We start from the raw sequence: 23,532 nt of genomic DNA, 5'->3' as shown, positions 1-23,532 counted from the left end.
TTTTAGACAAATGATTTCCACCACAATTGTGACAGTAAACAATAAAGCTAGATTTGTTTTTTTCTGATTCATGCACTGCCCTGAAAAAAGGAAAGAGAACATAAGAAGTACTGTCTGTAAAGGGGAAGAAGAAGAGACATTTGTGAATGGGAACCTGGGTAACAAAGGATCAGATGGCAAGAGAAAGTAGTTATCTTAAAACTTCCACAAGCCATGTATCATCTATCTCCCCACAAAATTATTACTTGACAAAGACTTCAAATGAATATAAGCAGAGTAGTAGCTATGCCAAAAAGGGCTTAGGGTGAAAGCAGGACAGTTATCGAGAACATCCAAAATTCTGTTTAGCAAAGAAAATGTAATGGTTTAAGAGACATCCTGCCTTGGAATGTACCACAAGGACCACAAGGAATGGAAAGTCAACAGTAAATAAGGCCTAGGTAGAAAGAAAAGATTCAGTTACTGGAAACAGTCTTCAAATGGGAATCAAGGTAAAACATTTTTATGGAAGGCAGCCTTGCTTAGATTGTGGGGAGTAGAATAGAGTCATCCACTGGATCTTAAGCTCCAGTAATCAACCTACCTGTCTAGTATACCATGGAAGGGATCCAGCCAGGTAAGACCTTATTAACCCAACTCCAAAGTGGTGCCTAGAGAGAAAGAACTCTATTGTGTGAAGCTGCTTGATGCCAGATCTGCACTAGAGATAAGCACTGACAGTCTGGTTTGTGAAGTAGAGTCAGTGAGACATTCGACCCTGGAACTCTGGCCAAAGCCGGTGAGGTAGTTTATGCTGAGAAGCTAAACTTCAACAACAATAATATGGACAACAAAACCCAAGATGTGTCCTGCATTTGACACTGCCACCAAAGTCAAAGCAGTATAGAATGAAGCTACTGATTGAGCTAATTCATAAAGACATAATACCACAACTTACTGATGTCAGACTGGGCTAGTGAAAGTGCCCACAGACAAATGTTCCAACAAGTACAAAAGTGTCCAAGTGGGTTCAGTGTGTAAAAACAGGCAATAATTGGGTCATTAAGTCAACATGTCTACATTTCTCTGTGTTACTCAAAAGAGTAAGCTAAATTATAACCATAGCTGACACTGAAGCCAGAACTGGTTTGGTGATAGGGTCCAAAAGTGGATCTGGTCTAATTACAAATGAATACAATGAGCCAAAAGCAAGTGATGTACAGATAAATATCATCCTTTAAAGGTTTAATAATAATGATAATGATAATGATGATGATGATGATTATAATAATAATAAAACCCATTTGTTAAACCAGGTAGGACCACTGGACCTACAGTCCCTTTTTACATGCGACTTGGGAGCAATGTCTGGTAAAGTGACTTGCTCAAAGACTCACAGTAGGCAAAGGAGGACCAAGAGAATCAAACCCAGTAACTTGGGAACTACAGCTCACAGCCTTAATGTTCTGCACCATCTGACAGGCTAAGGATATACTTCCTAAGACAGAAACATTTAGGAATTAACTTTAAACTCTTCTTAAACATCACCATTTGAATCAAAGAACAAAACTAAGATAGGACTACACATGGTACCACTGAGAAATACAATGAAATGTGACCTCAAATGACATTGAACTGAGCCAACAGATAAAAAAGTTCCTTACACTCAGAATAAAATATAGGGAGCCCATTTCGAGTCATGGAACGATAAGCACCAATATTTAGAAATTTAATAATGCTGAAGAAAGTATTTGTAAGAAGGAAACACAATTAATTATTTGGCCTGCTCTAAAAATAACTACTAGAAATCAAGCCAGACTTAGAAGACCATGATGGGCACTGGTGTTCAGAAAAACTCTTACACATTCAAATAAGTAACAGTAACATGCATACCTCTCAACCTCTTAGTTCAAGAAATCTAGACAAAGCCTAAAATAATGGGGGAAGGGGTAACAAAGGGCAAAAATAGGAACAGATTTAAAAATTGCTCTAATAAACTTGGAAACTTACTAGAACAGAAGATTTTTTGTTAGCATGCATTATTTAAAGGATATAAAATCTGAAACTCAAATGTGTATCATTATTTATTTACTTCAGTTCTCAATGACTTATCAGAAAAAACACAGATTTTATGAGGAATGGACCAACAATATGAGACAAAATATGGATATTCTGCAAAAATCTGGATAGCTGAGAGGTAAGGTTGCATGAAAACACATGCATACATGTACACAAATCCAATGGACTGAAAAATGCATTTCTGATCTCAATAGTAATTAAGCACTGCACACTTCTGGCAAAACTCTGAAAGATTTATAGTATAAGCAGCATCTACTGTGAATCCAGGAATTAGTAGGAACACAATGAGAAATAATTGCAGCTGTTAAGATATACAGAAAAAGGTTTAAAAGGTAAATGTCAGGTAACAAAACAAAAAAATCATCTCTACTGAAATGATAATCAGGGGAGTAGACTAGCTAATGTCTGACTCATCACAATGCAGTCTGATAGTTATTTGCAAAATAATGTCATTTCAGAATTAGAAAGATAACTATAAAAGGTTAAAATGCCCAAATGAAAGTTGTAGTCTTGATATACTTAAATTCAGGGATCACCAGGTCAGAAGTGAATGAGAGGGCAAATGCACCAGAAAACCAGAGAACCTCAGCACAACTCTTGAATAGAACAAAGTGTATCCTTAAAATAAACAGTAGTTTGGGAAAGGTGTCAGACACGACTGAACTTATGCGTGTGAAAACAGATTTCGAGAGAGGGTCCTTCTGCGCATAAAACTGTGGAAATGGGAGTGAGTTAGAGGTGATCCTGGAACTGCTACTAACAGTAAACTCAAACTACAGTTGCAGTTCAAACAATTTTTTACTGCCCAGCAACCACTAACAATCAGTAATTCACAAATAAAAAAGTCAACTCTTCCCACATATAAAGCTTCAGCACTAGTTGTAGTATGGCTCTTCATAAAATATAAACTTCATTCAGAACAGGGCTGATCACAATGTACAGGGAACAGTTTGATATAAAATGCACTCAATACTATGTCTTCACTGTTAGTGATTATGATATGAATACACCTAATTAAAGGACGGACTCTTCCTGTTTTGTAAACCAAAACCCCAGATTTGTCTGGCAAGCCACAAAAACTTAGCATCCTACAAAAACAAAATGAGACAAGTTATTTGTATACACCCGAAGACCATATCTTCTAATTTTTAGAAAACATTAGTTTGTATTATAAACACGTGTCATTTGTACTGTCAATAACAGACATACCTGGTAAGGGTTTCCCAAATGCCAGACACTCAAATTGGACAGGATTATTAATTATCACAGTTTCATTCAGAATCTCATCCGTCCCCTCAATTCTGGGAGGTTCTATAAAAGTACAAAAACGTATTCAGTATTTCATCATGTTTTTTAGCAAAATGCAACACTTTGTAAACCAAATTACTTGCTCATTCAGTTTTCACTACTATGAGCAGATTCATCTCTCTGCTGTAATGACAACTGGGACTAGACTATCTACCTTCTGACTCATTACAATGCAGTCTGACAGATATTTGCAAAACAATGTCACTTCATAAATAGCTAAACATAACATTAAAATGCCCAAATGAAAGTTGCAGCCTCAGAGATCTTGGGAAGTACCATCAGCAGTAAGCCCAACATTCTATTCTTCGGCATAGTTCAGAAAAAGTTAAGTCACATTTCACATAGGCAATACTGCACAAATTATCAAATGTTAACCGTTAGCATATTTCTTGCATTCACTGATTAAATAAACTCCCATAGTCATAACTGGGAGTTCACTACAACCCAAGAGTATATGCACAATTTGGGAATCACTGGTTAAACAGGCCACATCATACACAGACATGCTATTATACTGAGGATTCAATTTAGTATGATTCAAGGTATCACTGCCTTGCACTTCAGTGAAGTAGGATCCAAGGTATTGGCCTTGCATCTCAGAATTTCTGTCAGGAATTTTCTGTGCTAAAATCATGAGAGGAAAAAAAAGAATACCATTGAATATTAAACTGCCCACTACAAAACATATGGAAATCAAAAGGACATATAAGTGACACTTCAGCTGGCAGTTTAAATACATTTTTTGTAGGTTCATAGATAATTACAAGGCATGTAGTCCAGGACATGTTAAGGAGCTTAGCCTAAACTCCCAAAATGCTGTCTTGTTAAATGACATGCTCAAGGTTACACACTAGGCAAATGAAGGCTGAAGGGATGAAACCCTGTACCACAGGAAGGAGCTCACAGCCTTAGTCCTCTGCACTAACTGTCAGATACCTTTATGCAGAGCTTAGAACCATGTAGATATAGCTACAGTGGACCGAATGCTGTAATTAAATCAAAAGGTGCTTCAACAAAGTATTAGTTTAAGGGTTTGCACACTTATACAACCAGCGTATTGTATGTTTTTTTTATTTTTTATATTTTTTCCCCTAACAGATTTGTTTGTTTTTTAATTGAATTGAACAGGTTATAGGTCACATTAAAGGTGGGAAAAGTTTTTCAATGATTTATTGTGGTCTCATTTTTTTATATCACAAAAAAAAAAGAACTTCAAATACACAAGACAAACTAAAATAACCACCACTAATCCAGGAAACACCTGCGATAACCACTCTGTCCACAGAATGAATGAATTCAATAATCCAGGACCAAAAAGGAGCAGGCACGCTGAAGTAAAAAAGAGAATTTATTTAAGCCAAACACCGAAGCTTTTCGTCAGCACACTGCACCAACTTCATCAGAAAAGACAAAACTCGCGCCATTGCATTAGTTCTCTTAATATACAGACACTTAAAGAACACACATCCCTTTTTATGCACTATTTAAAGGCGCCAATACAAAATAAAATCAAATGGCAAACACATAATGTATAAATACCTACAACATTTATAAAATAAATATATATATGCATATATACATCGAAAAACTGTCGGATAAATTAAACAACTATATTGAACCCAACATAAATCAACTGTCACTATACGAGCCTTAAGGTACCTAAAATAAGCACATATTAAAAATGCACGAAGTTAGGATATTAAAATATACAACTAAAACTAAAAATCTAAAGGGGTAATGGATAGAATAACATGGCTGATCACAAATATTGCTAAACCTAAATTGACTAACCACAAAATTAATGGTTTGGTAACCTGGATACTACCAAGCTAAACGCCAAAAGTACGTGAACAAATACGAACCAAACTCAGACCGTATAAGTGGGGAGATCTCCATTCTACAATAAAAGGGGGGATAAAAATCCACCCTACAATGAGAACCTCACCTCACTAAACTTCTTAATTTCAAAAAACAGCTGACAGATAACATGCTGTTGAGGCCAGGGGGGTGATAAGCCTCCAAACTCAGCTGCCACATAAGTTCCCTACATTCCAATCTAAGCGATTCTGCCCCCCCCCATATTCCCGGTACATAAATGATCAATGACCGAGAAAGTAAACTCGTGACCTAGATGATCATGAATGTGCATGGCCAAAGCATTATCCAACCTCTCCTTCTTGATGGCATACAAATGCTCATACATTCTGTCCTATAACTTCCTATTGGTCTTACCAATATAAAAACCAGGACAGGACGAGCATTGAGCTAGATAAACCAACTGATTGCTGGCACAATTGTATCTACCTCTAATGAGAAACTTCCTATCCCTAACCGAGAAGGCTGTACCCGCTTTAACATATCTGCAAAACCTGCACATATTGCATTTATACATTCCAGACTGTGAGGATACACTCTTAAATTTCATTTCCAAAATGTCCTTAATGCTGGGACCTCTCCTGAATGTCACTAAGGGCAAATGATTGAACCCAGCCCATCCTGAAGGATCAGATGATAACAAACGCCAATTCTTCTTGATTATTGACACTATCTCATAGGCATCCAAGTTGAAAGAAAGGATTAAGTTGCACTGGACCTCGTTGCTATTACGATCAGGTCGGGGGGGTGTTATTAACTCCGAACCAGAGCGGCCCAAAATGGGTGAAAAATGGCCATTGGCCCTCTTACACCTGACCTCCGAGCACAACTTAGCAATCAAGGCCTCTGGGTATCCTCAGCACATAAAAAGGTTGGAAATAAACTTACACTCATCTAAAAAATCCCTGTCATCGGACACCATCCTGGCCGCCCTGACCAGCTGGCCCTTGACTATGGCTCTCTTTTGGTGGGCAGGATGTTCGCTGTCAAAATGTAAATAGGAGTTAGAAAAAGTTGGTTTTCGATGGATTTTAGCTAAAAACCGACTCTGACCCCTATCAATAAAAAGCTCCATGTCCAGATAGGTAATCCTATCTGAGCCAAGAGTTGAAGTAAATTTCAAAAAGTCGGATGAGTTGTTAAAGCTATCAACCAAACTAAGTGCCTCCTCTTGAGTACCATTAAAAATTATGAAAATGTCATCCAGGAACCTTGTGTACAAAGCAACCTTCTCCTGCACGATGGTATTAGAAAAAACAACGTCCCTCTCCCAGTGGGCCATCACTAAATTGGCCACACTGGCCCCACAGGGTGACCCCGTTGGGACTCCGATTAATTGATGAAACCATCGGTCATTAAATGTGAAGAAGTTACAAGTCAAAATAATGTCCAGCAACTCACTAACCATAGAAATCTCCTCTACTGGAGCTTGATTGGAAGACATCTCTAACTGGATCCATTTAACTGCCACCCCATGGGGGATGGAAGAATATAAATCAATTACATCAATAGTCAAGAAATAGCAACTCCCACTAGTCAAGAAATAGCAACTCCCACTAAAGACAGTTGATCCACCCTTCTCCAAAAAACACCAGGAATCTTTCGAGATATGTGGAACACATGCCACATATTTCTTAAGGATAACATCCACCACCTTGGCCGCTGCATAGGTAATACTACCTTTAGCACTCACTAACTGGCGCATAGGTGGGTCCTGGATGCTCTTGTGGATCTTTGGATTCCCGTACAACATGGGAATACGAGGTGACGAAACCGAAATAAAATTAAACACATCCAGGTCCAACGAGCCATTGATGAACATATCTTCGAAGTAAGACCGTACTCGGCTAATACTCTGATTCAATTCATTCTTTGATACTTCCCTATAAGTATCAGTAGATAGTATAGCCAACATCCTATCAATATACTCGTCAAAATCCATAGCCACCAACCCGCTCCCCTTACCAGGTTGCATCAGTCTCACTGATGAGGAACATTGGACATCCAATAAATCCCTCTCATTCTTAGAAATGTTAAATTGAACTGAATGCTTAGAATTGAGTAGGTACCGGATGTCCAGATAGCACATTTGTTCAAACACACTCAGTGAGGGAAGCAATGGCGGGTTGTATGTGCTCGGGATATGATAGGGATTCCTAGGCTGAATTTAATTTAATTCAATTTAGGTTTAGCAATATTTGTGATCAGCCATGTTATTCTATCCATTACCCCTTTAGATTTTTAGTTTTAGTTGTATATTTTAATATCCTAACTTCGTGCATTTTTAATATGTGCTTATTTTAGGTACCTTAAGGCTCGTATAGTGACAGTTGATTTATGTTGGGTTCAATATAGTTGTTTAATTTATCCGACAGTTTTTCGATGTATATATGCATATATATATTTATTTTATAAATGTTGTAGGTATTTATACATTGTTGTGTTTGCCATTTGATTTTATTTTGTATTGGCGCCTTTAAATAGTGCATAAAAGGGGGGGGTGTTCTTTAAGTGTCTGTATTTTAAGAGAACTAGTGCAATGGTGCGAGTTTTGTCTTTTCTGATGAAGTTGGTGCAGTGCGCCGACAAAACGCTTCGGTGTTTGGCTTAAATAGATTCTCTTTTTTACTTCAGCGTGCCTGCTCCTTTTTGGTCCTGGATTATTGAATTCATTCATTCTGTGGACAGAGTGGTTATCGCAGGTGTTTCCTGGATTAGTGGTGGTTATTTTAGTTTGACAAAAAAAAGAAGTTATGTACTTACCATAACATTCCATGTGAGTTGTTCATCTCGCCTTCATTCTTTACTGATTGGTTCGGAGCCAATCCCTCGACTCTGAGTTGGCCAATTGCAAAGCTCGAGGTCTTCAAGTAGCTCGAGGCCAAGTCCCTATCCCATGATGCACCTACAGTTACCTCAGATCATGTTTGCTGCGTATAACAATACCATATGTCATTCTATCACTCCCAAGAGAAGGTATAGAAGGATTACACAACCAGGATGGATCCAGCATCTCGGTCTTCTAAAAGCCAAAGAGGGGGTAGGAGGGAGGGACGTAAGAATGAAGGCGAGATGAACAACTCACATGGAATGTTATGGTAAGTACATAACTTCTTTATGTGAAGTTGTTCTATCTCGCCGTTCATTCTTTACTGATGGGTAGCGTCCCAACCACCATCAACCTCGGGTGGCTCACGAGAGTATATTTCTCAGGACCGTGGATCCAAAGGAGGCCCTAGGGGTCCCTGGAGACCCTGTCAACTTTGTAATGAGTGATAAAGGTATGAGGTTTTGACCAAATGGCTGCTGTGCAAATTTTATCAATAGAAAGTCTGGCAGAAAAGGCAGAGGCTGTAGAAACAGGTCTGGTTGAGTGAGCCTTAATTTTATGCTGTAAGGGCATATTGGCAGCTGAATAAGCAAAGGTGATACAATCAGATAACCATTTAAACAGAGTTGTTTTAGCCACTGGTCTACCCTTCCTGGAGTCTGAAAATGAAACAAAAAGCTGGTCTGATTTCCTGAAATCTTTTGTTCTATCCAAATAAAATCTGAGCTGTCTGTGAACATCAAGTTTGTGCAGCATGTACTCTAAATTGTTTGAATGGTTGGGGAAGAAAACTGTCAAATCAATAATTTGGTTGAGATTAGTTTCAGTGCAAACGTTAGGTAAGAAAAAGGGGTTTGTTCGAAATGAGACCCTGTCAGCATGGAATATCAAATAAGGAGGCTTGATGGATAAAGCCTGAAGCTCTGACACTTTGCGAGCAGAAATAATAGCCACTAAAAAGATGGTTTTCCATGACAACAATTTGAGGTCACATGAGGAAGCTGGTTCAAATGGCAGAAGAATTATGCGGGAAAGCATAAAATTTAGATTCCATGGAGAACAGGGAGATTTCACTGGTGGTCCAATATGAAAGGTCCCTTTGAGAAAGGCTTTGGATAAATTGTGTGACATAATATTCAAACTTTCAAATCCCAGATGAAAGTTAGAAATGGCAGCCAGTTGAACACAGACTGTTGCTGCTGCAGCTCCTTTATTGAATATTATGGTTAAGAATTCTAGAATAGAGGCCATAGGGGCTTGGTAAGAATCAATATTGTTTTTAGAAGCCCATATAGAAAATGTTTTCCATTTGCTGAGGTACAGCTTCCTCGTAGAAGATTTATGAGAGGAGAGGAGAATTTGCTTCGTTTCACTGGAAAGGTTATGGAACCTGGCTATGAAGGGAATTGGAGCAGCCAAGCTGTCAGCTTCAGGGACTGCAGAGAGGGATGAAGTTCCCCCGGCGAGTGCGTCAGAAGGTCTGGAACTGGGTCCAGAATCCAGTGGTCCTCTAAAAGATGAAGTCGAAGGAAGGGGAACCACATCTGATGAGGCCAGTAGGGAGCTGATAGAATGATGGTCCTTCACATGGCTTTGGCTTTCTGTAATACCTTGAGTATCAACGGGATTGGAGGGAATGCATAGAGGAGACCCGGGGGGCCAATCATCCCGGTGGGGGAATCAGGGCAAAGTAGCTTCTGCATTTGGTGTTCATGTGACTGTCAAAAAGGTCACAGCAAGGCTGGCCCCACCTGCGGAATATCCTGTCCGCTATTTCCGTCTTAAGGGACCACTCGTGGGGTAACAAAATTGCTCTGCTCAACTTGTCTGCTATCACATTGGATTTCCTCGGGATGTGCGTTGCTAACAATAAGCGCTAGGTGGAAATAGCCCACTGCCATACTCTGAGGGCCTGGCGACAAAGGGGGTAAGATCTGGTTCCTCCTTGTTTGTTCAAATACCAGACCACTGACATATTGTCTGTCTGAATCGCAATTGTACCCAGAGGAAGACAGTCCTGAAAGTACTGCAATGCCAGAAGTACTGCTCTCATCTCTAGGACATTGATATGCAGATGTGTCTCTTGATCGGTCCATGTGCCATGGGCTGTCTTTCCCTGAAATGCCCCCTCCCCCATCAGGGAAGCATCCATGATCACTGTGACCGCTGAAGTGGGTAGCAGAAATAGGCGTCCTATTGTGACATGAAGTGAGGTCAACCACCACTGAAGATCGTTTTTGCAGGAATTTGTGATCATTATCAAGTGAGACATAGGGAGTTCTTGGTAAGACCATTGAGTGAACAACAGCCATTATAGTATCCGCATGTGCGTACGACCTAGTGGTATGGCTAGAACTGCTGCTGCCATCAGGCCTAACAATTTCAGAACTTCTGATGCTGGTGCTTTGTCTTTGGATATCAGAAATCTGACATGCTGACGGAGAAGTAAGATTCTTTCTACTGGAAGTCTTAGTGTGGTGGTGTCCAGTTCTGCTCCGATAAAGACGATATGCTGCAATGGTGGCAAGGCAGATTTTTCTGAGTTTATTGTAATGTCCAGCTAATTGCAGAGTGACAGAGTGGACTCCCTGGCCTGTATGAGTTGATGCCTGGTGGTGGCAGTAAGGAGCCAATCGTCTAGGTACAGAAAGTACAGTTTTGTACCTACCATAAATGTAGATGTCCGAACTGGATAGCATCTGCATTCATAACAAATGGGTTGTCCTGTCGTCAGGCAGCCCCTTCCAAAGTCTGGGTCCCTGATGTCGCACTTCACCCGGCGTCATCTCTGCTGGTCTTCGGGTATAAAGGCATCATTCCTCAGTGTTTCTTGCCCCAGATGCCAGTTGCCCTCTTGGAAGGCTAAATTTTGGATAAATGCCAATGTTTCCATAGAAGGCAAACACAAAAAATAAGCATGTATGTACATATATACAAACAAATACACCATAAGAGACTCCCAGCTAGCTATAAGGAGGGTAAATACCCTAGGAGTACCACAGAGGGGAAGGAGGGAGGGTAATCCTGACTGCAGATGCTATCCAGTTCGGACATCTACATTTATGGTAGGTACAAAACTGTACTATCTCCTTCATGGATGCATCTGCAGTCATAACAAATGGGTAGAATACCATAGCCAACTAGGGGAGGAGGTAGAAAAAATTATGGTGTGGATAGGATCCCTTGCAGTACAGCAGTGGCAAACCCTGCTCGGGATCTAGAATACAGAGGTAAATTATAATGCTTGGCAAATGTATGCATGGAGGTCCAAGTAGAATAATGTCCTTGGTTGCCACTCCTCGTAAGAAAGCTGTGGTAGTGGCTGTAGCCCTTGTAGAATGAGGCCTTATGTTCTGTGGAATTGGTTTTCCATGGTAGGAGTAACTATGCAATTTCCTATCCATTTGGAGATTGTCTGTTTGGAAATTGCTTTTCCTTCCCTTCCTGTTGCATAGGCTACAAAAAGCTGGTCAGTTTTTCTGTTACTTTTGGTTCTGTCCAGGTAGTAGCGTAGCTGTCTATGTACATCCAAGGTATGCAGCATTCTTTCCCTCTGTTTTGTGGATTGGGAAAGAAGGTAGGCAGGTGGATTGCCTGGTTTAAAGACACTCTGGATACCACCTTAGGCATAAATGTAGGATTAGTTCTCATGGACACCCTATCTTGATGGAAGATTAGGAAGGGTTGTACTGCCATTAAGGCCTTAAGTTCAGAAACCCTCCTTGCTGAGGTAATTGCCAGTAGGAAAGCAGTTTTCCATGACAGGTGCTGTAGATCTGCTGTTGCTGCTGGTTCAAATGGAGGGAGTGTCAACTTTTCTAGCACAAAGTTCAAGTCCCATGCTGGTAATGGTGGTTTCCTAGGAGGTTTTACATTCTTGATCCCTCTGAGGAACTGCCTGAGTAGAGGATGTGAAAAGACAGGTGGATCAAAGCTGTATTCTGCTGAAATAGCTGATGCATGTATCTTGATGGAGGAATAGGACAGGCCTGTATGTAGAAGCTCTGCCAAATACTCCAGAATGTTAGCAATATCTATACTTGACACATCTTTTCCTCTTTCAGCACTCCAAATGACAAACCTTTTCCATTTTCCTGCATAGTTCCTTCTTGTTGAAGGTCTGCAGGCTACAAGGATAATGTCTTTAACCCTTTGGGAAAGATCTGGATTAGTTGCAGCTATGTGATGCTCCAGGCAGTCAGTTGCAAAGTTTTTAGGTTTGGATGCATGATGCTGTAGTTGTTCTGAGTTAACATCAAAGGCATCAGGGTATTGTCCACATTTTCTCCCGAGACATGCTCCTCAGCAATGGGTACCAGTGTTGTTTTGGCCACTTGCAACCTATCAGGATTATCCTTGGACGTTCCTCCTTGATTTTTAGTAATACCCTGTGTATCAAGGGAAGAGGTGGAAATGCATATGCTGTCAGACCTTTCCAGCTGAAGGAGAGAATCCACCTTCCATGCGGTGGAATGTCCTTGTGCAGAATTTTTGAGCTGGTGATTGAGAGGGAAGCGAATAGGTCTATTTGTGGCATTCCCCATTTCTTTATGATGGTCTTGAAGATGTCCGGGTGTAGCATCCATTCGTGAGCATCCGAGGTGGTTCTGCTTAACATGTCTGCTAGAGTGTTCTCCTTTCCGTTACAAATATTGCCTGTAACTGGATGTTGTAGCTGAGTGCCAGATTCCAAAGGTCCAAAGTCATTCTGCATAGGGGGTATGAATGAGTGCCTCCCTGCTTGTTGATGTACCACATGACTGTGGTGTTGTCTGTCCTTATCATCAAATGTCCTTCTTTGAGGAATGGTCTGAATTTTTGGATTGCCAGTTTTACTGCCAGCATTTCTTTTTGGTTTATGTGCAGGTGCAGCTGGTCCTGAGTCCACAATCCTTGTATTTGTCCAGCATGTGCCCATCCTAGGTCTGAGGCGGCTGTTGTGATGGTTTGGCTTGTTCGAAAGTTGTGGAAGGGTAGGCCTGGGTTTGACTGGCATGCTTGAGCCCACCATAGGAACTCCTGTTTTAGGCATGGGATTAGTGGTATTTCTGTTTCTAGACTGTGCCTGTGTTGAGACCATAAATTCTTGAGGTACCACTGTAGTTTTCTCATATGCAGTCTGGCATGTGGGACCAAGATTATGCATGATGCCATGAAGCCCAGGGCCTGCAGAACTTTTCTTGCTGTTAGTTTGTTCTGTTTTGTTAATGCCAAGAAGTAAAGAGGGAGTTCTTTTTGTTTTTCTGCAGTTAGGAATGCCATTTGTTTTACTGTGTCCAGTTCCAAGAATGTTCTTGTTTGGGATGGTATCAGCCTTGACTTTTGTAAATTGACTGTGTATCCCAGGGCTTGTAGCAAGTAAATGACCCTTTGTAAATCTGTTGTCAGCTTGCTTTTGTTGTCCGCTTGTAGCAGGCAGTCGTCCAGGTATGGATAAATTTGGATTCCCTGTAGTCTGCAGTGGCGATTACTGATGCCAGGCATTTTGTGAGTACTCTGGGCAGTAGATAAGCCAAAGGGCAATGCTGAGAATTGATAATGCTCTGATCCTGCAAGAAATCTGAGGTATCTTCTGCAATTTGGTCGAATGGGGACGTGCAGGTATGCCTCCTTGAGATCTAGAGTTACCAGCCAACACTCCTTGCCCAGCATGGGAAGAAGTTGCTGTAGGGTCAGCATTTTGAATTTTGGGACAATGATGTATGTGTTTAAGATGGACAGGTCGAGAATAGGTCTCCAGCTTTTTCTTTTCTTGGTACTAGGAAGAGTCTGGAGTAGAATCCTTTGCCCTGTTCTGTTATTGGTACTCTTTCCACAGCTCTCATCTTTGTTAATTGCCTTATCTGTTGTAGAGCTTCTATTTTTTTGATTTGGAGGCAGGTTTGGCATTCCTCTTTGACTGGTAAGGTGTGGAAGTGGAACCGTAGCCTTGGTCTATGGTTTGCAAAATCCACTTGTCTTTTGTGATATAGTGCCAATTTTTCGAGAATAAGGCTAACTTTCCGCCTAATGGTGCTGCTATTTGCTCCCTGGTAGGCGGAGTTAGAGCCAAGTCACTGTGATTGTCCTGTTGCAGTGGTAGTGGTCGTGTCTGTGCCTCTGTTATTACCTTGCCACTGTCATCCTCTGTAGGCACCTCCTCTGGATTGATTTCTGCCCCTTTGGGATCTTGTGGAGTCAGGAAAGGACCAATTTTTGGCAGGCCAGTTCCTGCTAAACCTTGGGGGTTGAACCTGTAAGAAATCTTTAACTGTTTGTACAGATTTTGCCTTTTCTTCCATTTTCTTCATTACCTCCTGGGCAGGTGTACCAAATAAACTGGCCTTATCCATAGGAGCATCTAATAGCTTAGCTTTAACATGATCCAGTAAGACCTGCTCTTTCAACCATGCATGTCTTCTTATCACTGTGCCAGTCATGGCTGATCTAAATGAAGCCTCCAGTGCATCATAGCCACATTTTAAGGAATGGTTACTAACCTGTTGTATGTTATTCACCATTTCTAATACATATTTCTTATCTATAGATTCATCAGAGGTTAGTTTTTTAGTTAACTGATCAAGCATAAACTCTTGGTATTGGATCACGTGAAACTGACAGTTTAAAGCTCTAGCTGAGAGAGTAGCAGAAGTGTAAACTTTTTTACCCCATCTGTCTAAAGACCTGGATTCCCTTTCTGAAGGAATAGGGTTTTTTGCTGTGGTCGAGGCTACTGCCTTAGGCCCCTGGGAAATAGTTTCGGGATCTGCCAGTGGGGCCTTGTATAGGTGGTGGTGAGTGTCTGGTACCCTGTAAAATCTATCAGGTTTGGCAGGGGCTGGAGGTAAAGAATCAGGAGCAGTGCAGACATCATTAAATGCATCATCCACAACAGGCAAAACAGGAGGAATAGCTAAGGGCCTATGTTGTGGTAAGCACAGAAAAGTCCTAAGCCTTTTTCTTGAATCTGAAAAATCTTGTCCCTGCCATTGGAATTGCTCTCTCATGGCATGTAAGGTTTCCCCAAAGGAAAATTCCTCTGGTGGAGAGGCAGCTGGAATGGATTCTTCCTCATCAGAGTCTTCATAAGTCGAGAAAGGATCCTCTGGCTGTTCTGTAATGTCGGAGTCATCCGCAGAATCATCAGAGGACAGTGGCTTGGGGGGTTCTGTTCTAGGTCTCTTTTCTGGGGGCTGAGAGGCCCTGTCTGGGTGAGATTGGGATCCCCTAATTAAGGATATTAAATCTTCTGCCAGAGTAAGCATTTGTGAACTGGAAGTGGGCCTGTGTGAGGGAGGTTTAACAGGCACTGACTTAGCAGATTTGGCTGCTTTAGCCCTGGCAAAGGCCTTGATAGACATGGCTGCAGGGGGTCTAGCAGCACCACGTGCTGGGGTAGAGACATCCAAAGGGATAGTGTCTGATAACTCACTAGAAGCCACAGTTGTAGGCAAAATTTCTGAGGCCGATTCAGGTAAAGTAGCGGGAGCCTCAGTAGTAGTCATGGATTCGCTGAAGATTGACCAGTTTCTCGGTTTCGCCGAAACCGAGACACTCGCTTGCTTAACCGTGGTTTCGCCGAAACCGCGGACCGCGAATTCGGTCTTTTCTTGCGTTTTTAACAATTTGGGTAGTCGGAGGATCCGACGGCATAATGTACGCAAAGTCTGAGCCAAAAACTGTTCAGCAAACTCCGACCCGGCCTAAGCGTTCGTCGGTTGAAGGAAGCACAGGCCGAACAGGCTGCTACGTTGTGGTCTGGGCCTAAGCAAGGCAGACAGTAAGAGTGGAAATCTTTATGAGGTATTTGTTTCCCACAAGTTAAACAGTTATTGACTTTTTCTGACATCGGCTGAGGCAAGAAAGAGTCCCCAACGGGTACTTAGCTTTTAGAAGTCTTGGCAGTATTCGGTAGTAGTAATCTCTGGATCTGACCGACCGGCACTTGCGAACAGCTTGCTTCGGGCGCTGCTTCGCGGCGCGCAAGAAAGACTGAGGAAAATGGCATCGGCTGATGCCTTTATACCCGAAGACCAGCAGAGATGACGTCGGGTGAAGTGTGACATCAGCCAAAGCCGGACCCAGACTTTGGAATCCGGCCGACCGAAGGGCTGCCTGACGACAGGACAACCCATTTGTTATGACTGCAGATGCATCCATGAAGGACATACACCTGGAATCCTAAACGCCTCAGATGAGCAATGACCACTGCCATGCATTTGGTGAACACTCTGGGGGCTGTAGTGAGGCCAAAGGGCAGGGAACAAAACTGGTAATGATTAGCTCCCAACCGGAAGCGAAGATGATCCCTGAATGGCCTGGCCATTTTTATGTGGTAATATGCATCCTGGAGATCTATCCAGCACATCCAATTGTCTTTCCCTAAGAAGGGAGGTATAGAATGAAGCGTGATCATCCAGAATTTCTCTTTCTTTACAGATTTGTTCAGTCTGCTGAGGTCCAATATGGGTCTCCAGTCCCCCATCTTTTTTGGAACTAAAAAGAATCTTGAGTAAGTTCCGGATCCTGTCTGGTCTGCTGGGACTGGCTGGATGACTCTTCTTCTTAGCAATGTTTGGACCTCTATTGTTGCTTGTTCCCTGTAACTGGGTGGAATGTCCGGGATTTTTCTTATGGGTGCAGAGGGTGTGGTGAATGGGATGAAGTATCCTCTGGAAATGATACTTTGTACCCAGCTGTCTTTTGTTATTTTGAGCCAGGCATCTGGGTACAAAGATAAGCGACCCCTGACTGCCTCCAGAGCAGGACAGTCGGGCCTCCTTTCAGGAGCGCTGGTAGGGCTTCTCAAAAATGTGATCTCTGTCCCCCTGGTGTTGCAGACCCCCCTCTGCCGTGAGGGTGGCGTCTTCCATTATTTCCCCTCTGCCTCTGGAGGGGGGATCACCACGCGTGTCCTGAAAGGCTCCTTGGGCTTTTCAGAGCCACATTTATCCTCCCCTTTGCCCCTTGGGGTACGGTCTGGTAGGGGTGGAAAAACAGACCCCAACGGCAGAGTCTTTCCATCCTGCTCACACCTGGTTAAGGTTTCCTTGACTTTAGGCTGAAAAGGGACAAGCCATCAAAGGGGGTATTCACGAAGGATGACCTGAAGGGCTCCACGAAGGATCACACGTGTATCAAGGAGTGTCTCCTAAGAGTGACTCCTGTACCCGCTACCCTACTCGTTCCATCAGCTGCATATGAAATGAGGCGCATGAATGACTTCACTATAGAAGTGAGGGTAGCATGCTGGGCGGCAACTTTGTCTGTAGCTCCTGCAGGTACTGTACCCTAAAGAGTATCTCCTGGCTCTTTAAGGAGATTTCTTTATAGTCTGGTAAAATGGGTTAAATAGTTGAGCGAATGAAGATCAAAAGTCGCTGAACTAAACATGCACTTCCAATATCTATCCATGATCCTGGAGTCTCTGTTAGGAGGATGGACAGACGAGGAAGATTCAGGCATTTCATTTTTGGTGGCTGCAGCCACCAACATGGCATCAACTGGCACACATTTTGTCACGAAAGATTTGTCAAGGGGGGCAGAAATTAACTTATTAGGCCTCCTAGGGACAGGCTCCTTAGTATCCGGAGACTCCAACGCCCTTTGTGAAACCAGCTGCATTAGCTCATCGAAGGGCGGAGACACCCAAGAGGTGGAGGGCTGAGACCCGAAAGCCTTCAGGAGAACTGACTCATCCTCACTAGGGTTTTTGGACTGCCAGTCACCCCTCTGCCTTAGGATTTCAAGTATGCCAGCGATTGAGATAGCTTCAGAGGGGACCATGGGGACCCTTCTGACTCCTCCAAGTCAGTATCAGATGTTAGAGATTCCTGAGGGGAGTCTAGATGTTTCCTCTTACAAACCCTCTTCTTGGGAATCTCATCAGTGGGAGCTTCTGGTGAGGTCTCAGAAGAGCAAGGGCCACCCAATGGGGCTTCCTAAGGCTCTGGGTCTCTACGCTTGGTTAGGATCTGTGAAGCAGAAGCAGACACAGGTGCTTTAGGGGAGGAGGAAGCTAGACCTGAGGTCGAGGATGTCTTAGGAGACATAACTCTCCTTATGGCATCGAAAGCACCTCTGCTCCGATGAGAGGGAATTGACGCATCCAAGGAAACCGTCGACACCCCCGGCACCGGGACAGGGTGCTCCGAACCAGAGGTACGAGCCAAGTTCATCCGAGCTGAAGCCCCGAGAGGCAGAGTCGGAACCAAGTCGGTCCGACTATCCTCCCCAGACCCAACCAGAAAGTGTCAGCTTCTAGAGTCCTCGTTCGGCACCGAGGATGTCAGAGTGAAAGGAGCCGAAGACACCGGAACAGGAGTCAGCTCCGAGGGTTCCACAATCAACAGGTCTGACTCCTCCGGCTCCGAAGTACCAGCATGGCTCAGAGGAGGAACAGTTATAGCTGGTGTAAGGGTCTTTGGCTCCGAAGCCATTTGGGTTGGAGCCGATAAAATTTTTGCAAAGGACAGTGCCTGTAACAGCTTCTGCACCACACGATCCACATCCAGATCTGAAAGGCTGATAGAGGACTGAGATGACGGGACCGAAGGTGGTACCGACTGTAATAATGGACTCAGGAATTCAGATACCGGTTCCAAGACTGGAAACCGGCTCTGAAAAGAAAAGACTATCGGCTCCGATGTCTATGGAGCCGAAGTCAAAGATTTTTTTTTGATTTCTTTGATTCAGAAGTCTTAGAAGACTTTGAGGACTTGCTGGATCCATCTTGGTCGCTCAGAGCTTCTTGGAAGGAGGGTTTTAACAAACCTCTGTCTATTAATTTCCTTTTTCTTTCCTGTAGGACTCTGGAGGAGAAGGAATGGCTTATGGAGCAGCTATCCTGTAAATGCAGGGCTCCTAGACAGTACACACAATTTACATGGCTGTCTGTTACAGACATCTTTTGGCCACATTTAGGGCACTTTTTGAAACCTGACTTGGGGTGCATCTCTTGATTAGTCATTATAATCTCAGACAGAAAATTACTGTCTACTACAAAAGAAAATTCTTAACAGTAATTATCAACAAAGGCCCTATATAAATTCAGACTGAGTCACACACACACACACACACACACACACACACACACACACACACACACACACACACACACACACACACACACACACACACACACACACACACAGAGTAATACTATTAAAGTGACAGAAAAAAAGTCTGTCTAAAGCACACTATATTAAATATAAGCAGACTATACAATGAAAAAGAGGACAGCTGCTATAATGACACACTAAGCCTTATCTAAGATATTAAATATACTCTAAACAATAACTATATCAGACAAAAATTACTGTCAACTGCAAAAATCTTCAACAGTAATTATCAAATCCAAACCTTTTAGAAAATTAAGGCTAATCACACCACACAGCAAATAACTATACACTTATCTAACTATTTTGTATAAGATGATACAAAAGGTCAATGACTAAACAACTCTAGTAATCAGAAAATGTTTTTAACTAGGCCTAAAACGAGAGGCCAACTAGAAAATTAAAGCACACTAAGGGAAGGGATACAATATAGGTAAACACAGCAAAAAGCTATAAGAGCTTTATAAAAACAATCTAAACTACCTAAAACTACCTAAATATCAATATATGTAAGAAAAATATGAAAAAACAGTTTTAATAGCCCGAGCTAATGCAGAACCTCTGATCTGTTGCAGCGGCAAACTAGATCTGAGGTAACTTTAGGTGCATCAGGGAATAGGGACTTGGCCTCGAGCTATTTGAAGACCTCGAGCTTTGCAATTGGCTGACTTGGAGCTGAGAGATCGGCTTCTAACCCATCAATAATGAATGAACAGCGAGATAGAACAACTTCACATCCTAGCATTTTAACAGGTGTGTGTAAACTTTTTATATCCACTATACATATATATATATATATATATATATATATATATATATATATATATACACATATACATATATATATATATATATATATATATATACATATATATATATATATATATATGTAGAGAGAGAGATAGACAGATATTGACTTGGAGGTTGCACATTACAATCAAAGCTTGACATCTGAACTTATAAATCTAAACATACACTCACATGCACACACACATGTGCAGACACATACACCCATACAATCCCCCACACATATTCACATGCACACACAGAATTATAAATAAATGTGAGTGTGAGTGGGTGTGGGTGAATGAGTGTGTGTGTGTGTGTGTGTGTGTGTGTGTGTGTGTGTGTGTGTGTGTGTGTCCATGCATGCGTTTATGCCTTAAAATCGCAAGTGTATTCAAAAATCATTTCCTTATTTTTTATAAAATGAAATCAATGTAAACCAATTAAAAAATCAAGTTTATACTTGTAAAAATATAAAGCCTCTTTTTTGTTCTCTCTCTCTCTTTTTTTCCTTCACTGCTAACTGCTAGCCAACTGTTTTTCTATGACTGACTGAACCATTTGCTCCCTCATAGTTTGACAGCAAATCACCGGAGGGCATCATGCTGGCAGCCATTAGGGTTTTCTTTTTATGGGCTCTAGCTCCTTCCCTAGTGGCTAACACGAGATGTTGGCATACAGCAGGACCTGCTTTCTGAGTGTGCATCTTTCAGGACATACCCTACAAAGGCTAAAGGCCTTTCCAGGTTCAAGCACATATGCACAGCCCACATGCTGCATGTCTTGTACCTCTTTTACAGTACATGATGGCAATGCAGTGCACCCCCCACCCACCCAAGGTTGGCAAGCTGATATTGGCCACTCCCACCTTCCTCTGCTCAGCTTCTACAACACATGAGCCATTAATGAATCTCAGATCATCAGGGTAATAGTCAGGGCTTCATCCCTGTATATCTGACCATGGCACAATATATATTCTTTATCCATGCCTTAAAAGAGCGAATCATACTCAAAGTTAGGTTGTAGCTAATTTGTTACAGAACAATAGAACTCTTCCACTGCTTGAAAGGTAAGAAAATACTAGATTGTAATATGATAGTAGTTTGCTATTAATAAAGAGATCTGCATAACATTAAATGAAAAATAAAAAAAAAATCTTACTATTCAGTGAAAAAATGGTAAGAATGCTACATATATTAACAGTAATCCAGTTATTTGTCTATTATTACATTCTTAAAAAGCAAAATAATAAGAAAAAGATTTTAGTATAAAACAATGTGATAACCAAATCTACAGAATACATAAAACAGTTTCATTTATGCTTAGAAAAAATAATAATTAAATACAACAATAGATATAAGCTTGTAGTAAATAGGTTCATAGGTAGGTACTAGGTGTCAAACTCTTTCTCCTTTCCAATAAACAATGTTGATTTTTTTTTTTTTGGTTCTCCTTCTGCTTCATCTTCCCAGCTTACAATAGTGCCCCTCTTCATTGTCAGGCCTACCTACCTCTCCTGCAGCACTGGACTAACTCTATTCTAAGGCTGAGGCCATTGTGGAACCTAAGGGGATCCTGGGGGGGATTCCTTGAGTCCCCCTTCCTGCATTTGCATGTTATGTCCAAAGGCTTCTCCCCTCATACACCATCCTCCCTGCAGGAGAATGCATACATAAATGCCTTCCCCATGGGATGGGCATGGCTTTCCTTCCCTGCCAGTACCTCACACACCTGAGCTGCTAAATGAAGCCAGGTCGTCTGGGCCTTAGTTTGGGCTTTATCCCTTTATGCCATGGCACTAGCTAACAAATATGAATATCTGTAGCAGAAATGACAGCAAGAAGTAGTGGAGTCATAATAAATTAATGTATTGGTAGAAATCATGAAAAACTAAAGAAATATTGCAAATAAAGTGCTCTCAGTAAATATCATGAAGGTAGCTGTCCAAACAGTAAGGTCCAAAAGTATTTTGGGTAGGAGTTCCTCTTTTTAATGGACTGTTTAAAGAAAGCTAACTCAATGAATACCTCCCATCAATATTCCCATTTGTAAAGAGTTCTGTAGTTACTAAGTGCATCAACTTATGCATTAAGAGAAACAGTCTTCTAGCAGAGTTTATTTATTTGCTTGACTTGTGTTTAATTGTATTTGTTAATTGGGGTAGAGCCCTCATTTACATTGAGCTTTTTCGGACTCAGCCTGGGAGAAATTCTCAAGAGATATGTAATAACATAAAAAACAACAATGATGGTGAAATATCACAACAGAAATTAAGATAAAATAGCTGGGGTAAATTATGTATAGCAAATATAACATAAAACAGGAAAAATACATATGGAATAGTTATCAACTGTAAAATGCATAAGGAAACCATATCAAACATGTCAGGATTGAGAAAACATATGCAATGTGATGAACATTTGCAATATATTACTACTGCGTCCTGAACCCTGGAAAGCATCCTCCTGCCCACCTAAAAGACACACTCTCTTATGCAAAATTTTGCAAACTTGCCAAATGCCAGTGTCTTCTACCCAACTACATTACTTAGCTCTTCCATCATCCAGAGGTGTTTCTCTGTCTTTTAACACCCAGTGCTGTTTCCTGCTCTATGGCCCCCTCAACTGTAAGTTCAGAAGCAAATTCAGGTGTGCTCCTCTGATCTGGCACTCCTTTCTTAAGGAATATGGCAAGTCCATTCTTCATAATCTGCACACCTCAACTTTAAGTTTAAGTTGATGAGCCAAAAAAAAGAACCTCTACTTTAGGGCTAAAGGGCTAAAATAAAACATTCTTTAATTCTTTTTTTCCTTTTAAAAACTGTATGCTACAGCTTCTACCAGACAAAAAGTGCAGAAGTCCTGACTGAAAAAGTAGTATCAGCATTCGTTTCTGTGCCAATATTCAGCAATGCTAGTATGGAAATGAATGTTGGTAATATGCTACCAACCAACTGGCATCTGCCGATTATACCCCTAACATCTTGTAGCCGGGGAGGCCTCACCCTAGCTATGCCTCTGTCATCAAGTAATATCCCTCATTTTCATCTCATATCTGCATGTTCTAACTCCCATCTGAAGTGACCGCTGTACTACATACTTTACATTCAGTCATGTCTTCCAAAAGCATCCATCAGCTATTATTTCATGTCACCCTAAATTATAAAATAAAATCAGTAGCCTAAAAGCACACACAAATATTTTTCTGGTCTCCAGACCTTAACAGCGAGAATCAAAATTCAGCTTCCAAAACACTCAAATTCCATCCTCTTAAACTTTTAAAACACATGCTTTTCAGTTAGCAATATGTTCTTTAAACCATACATTAACAAGTGGATGACTCCTGAAGTGAATGCATTATTCAGATTTGGAAATGAGGTTTGGTCTTTGTAGAAAAAAAATAAAAATTTCTGTCTGATCAAAAAAGATTTAAAGTTTCCATAAACGGGGAGAAAAGTTCGATGACACAAACCATAACTGTCAGATCTCAACAAATCCACCATCTATCAAATCCAAATAATTTTTGGAAACAAGTGGAATTATTACTGAAACTCTTCCACCCCTAAAGCAAGCAATATTT

At 41.4% G+C, this 23,532-nt stretch overlaps 1 protein-coding gene across 1 annotated transcript in view; it reads right to left on the bottom strand.

Annotated features, from left to right (window-relative positions):
• The window catches only part of HMCN1 (hemicentin 1), a 5,606,893-nt gene that overhangs the window by 2,451,675 nt on the left and 3,131,686 nt on the right, over positions 1-23,532 (bottom strand). The window contains exon 37 of the mRNA XM_044085314.1: positions 3,268-3,369. Within this exon, the coding sequence (XP_043941249.1) occupies positions 3,268-3,369 (102 nt within the window). The remainder of the gene's footprint in view (positions 1-3,267; positions 3,370-23,532) is intronic.

The sequence above is a fragment of the Protopterus annectens genome, chromosome 10.part0, assembly GCF_019279795.1.
Source record: "Protopterus annectens isolate FY-2018-M chromosome 10.part0, PAN1.0, whole genome shotgun sequence".
In the NCBI taxonomy this organism is placed as follows: Eukaryota; Metazoa; Chordata; order Ceratodontiformes; family Protopteridae; genus Protopterus; species Protopterus annectens.
Note: the sequence above shows the minus strand (reverse complement) of the source record. Positions and strands in the feature narration are given on the sequence as shown.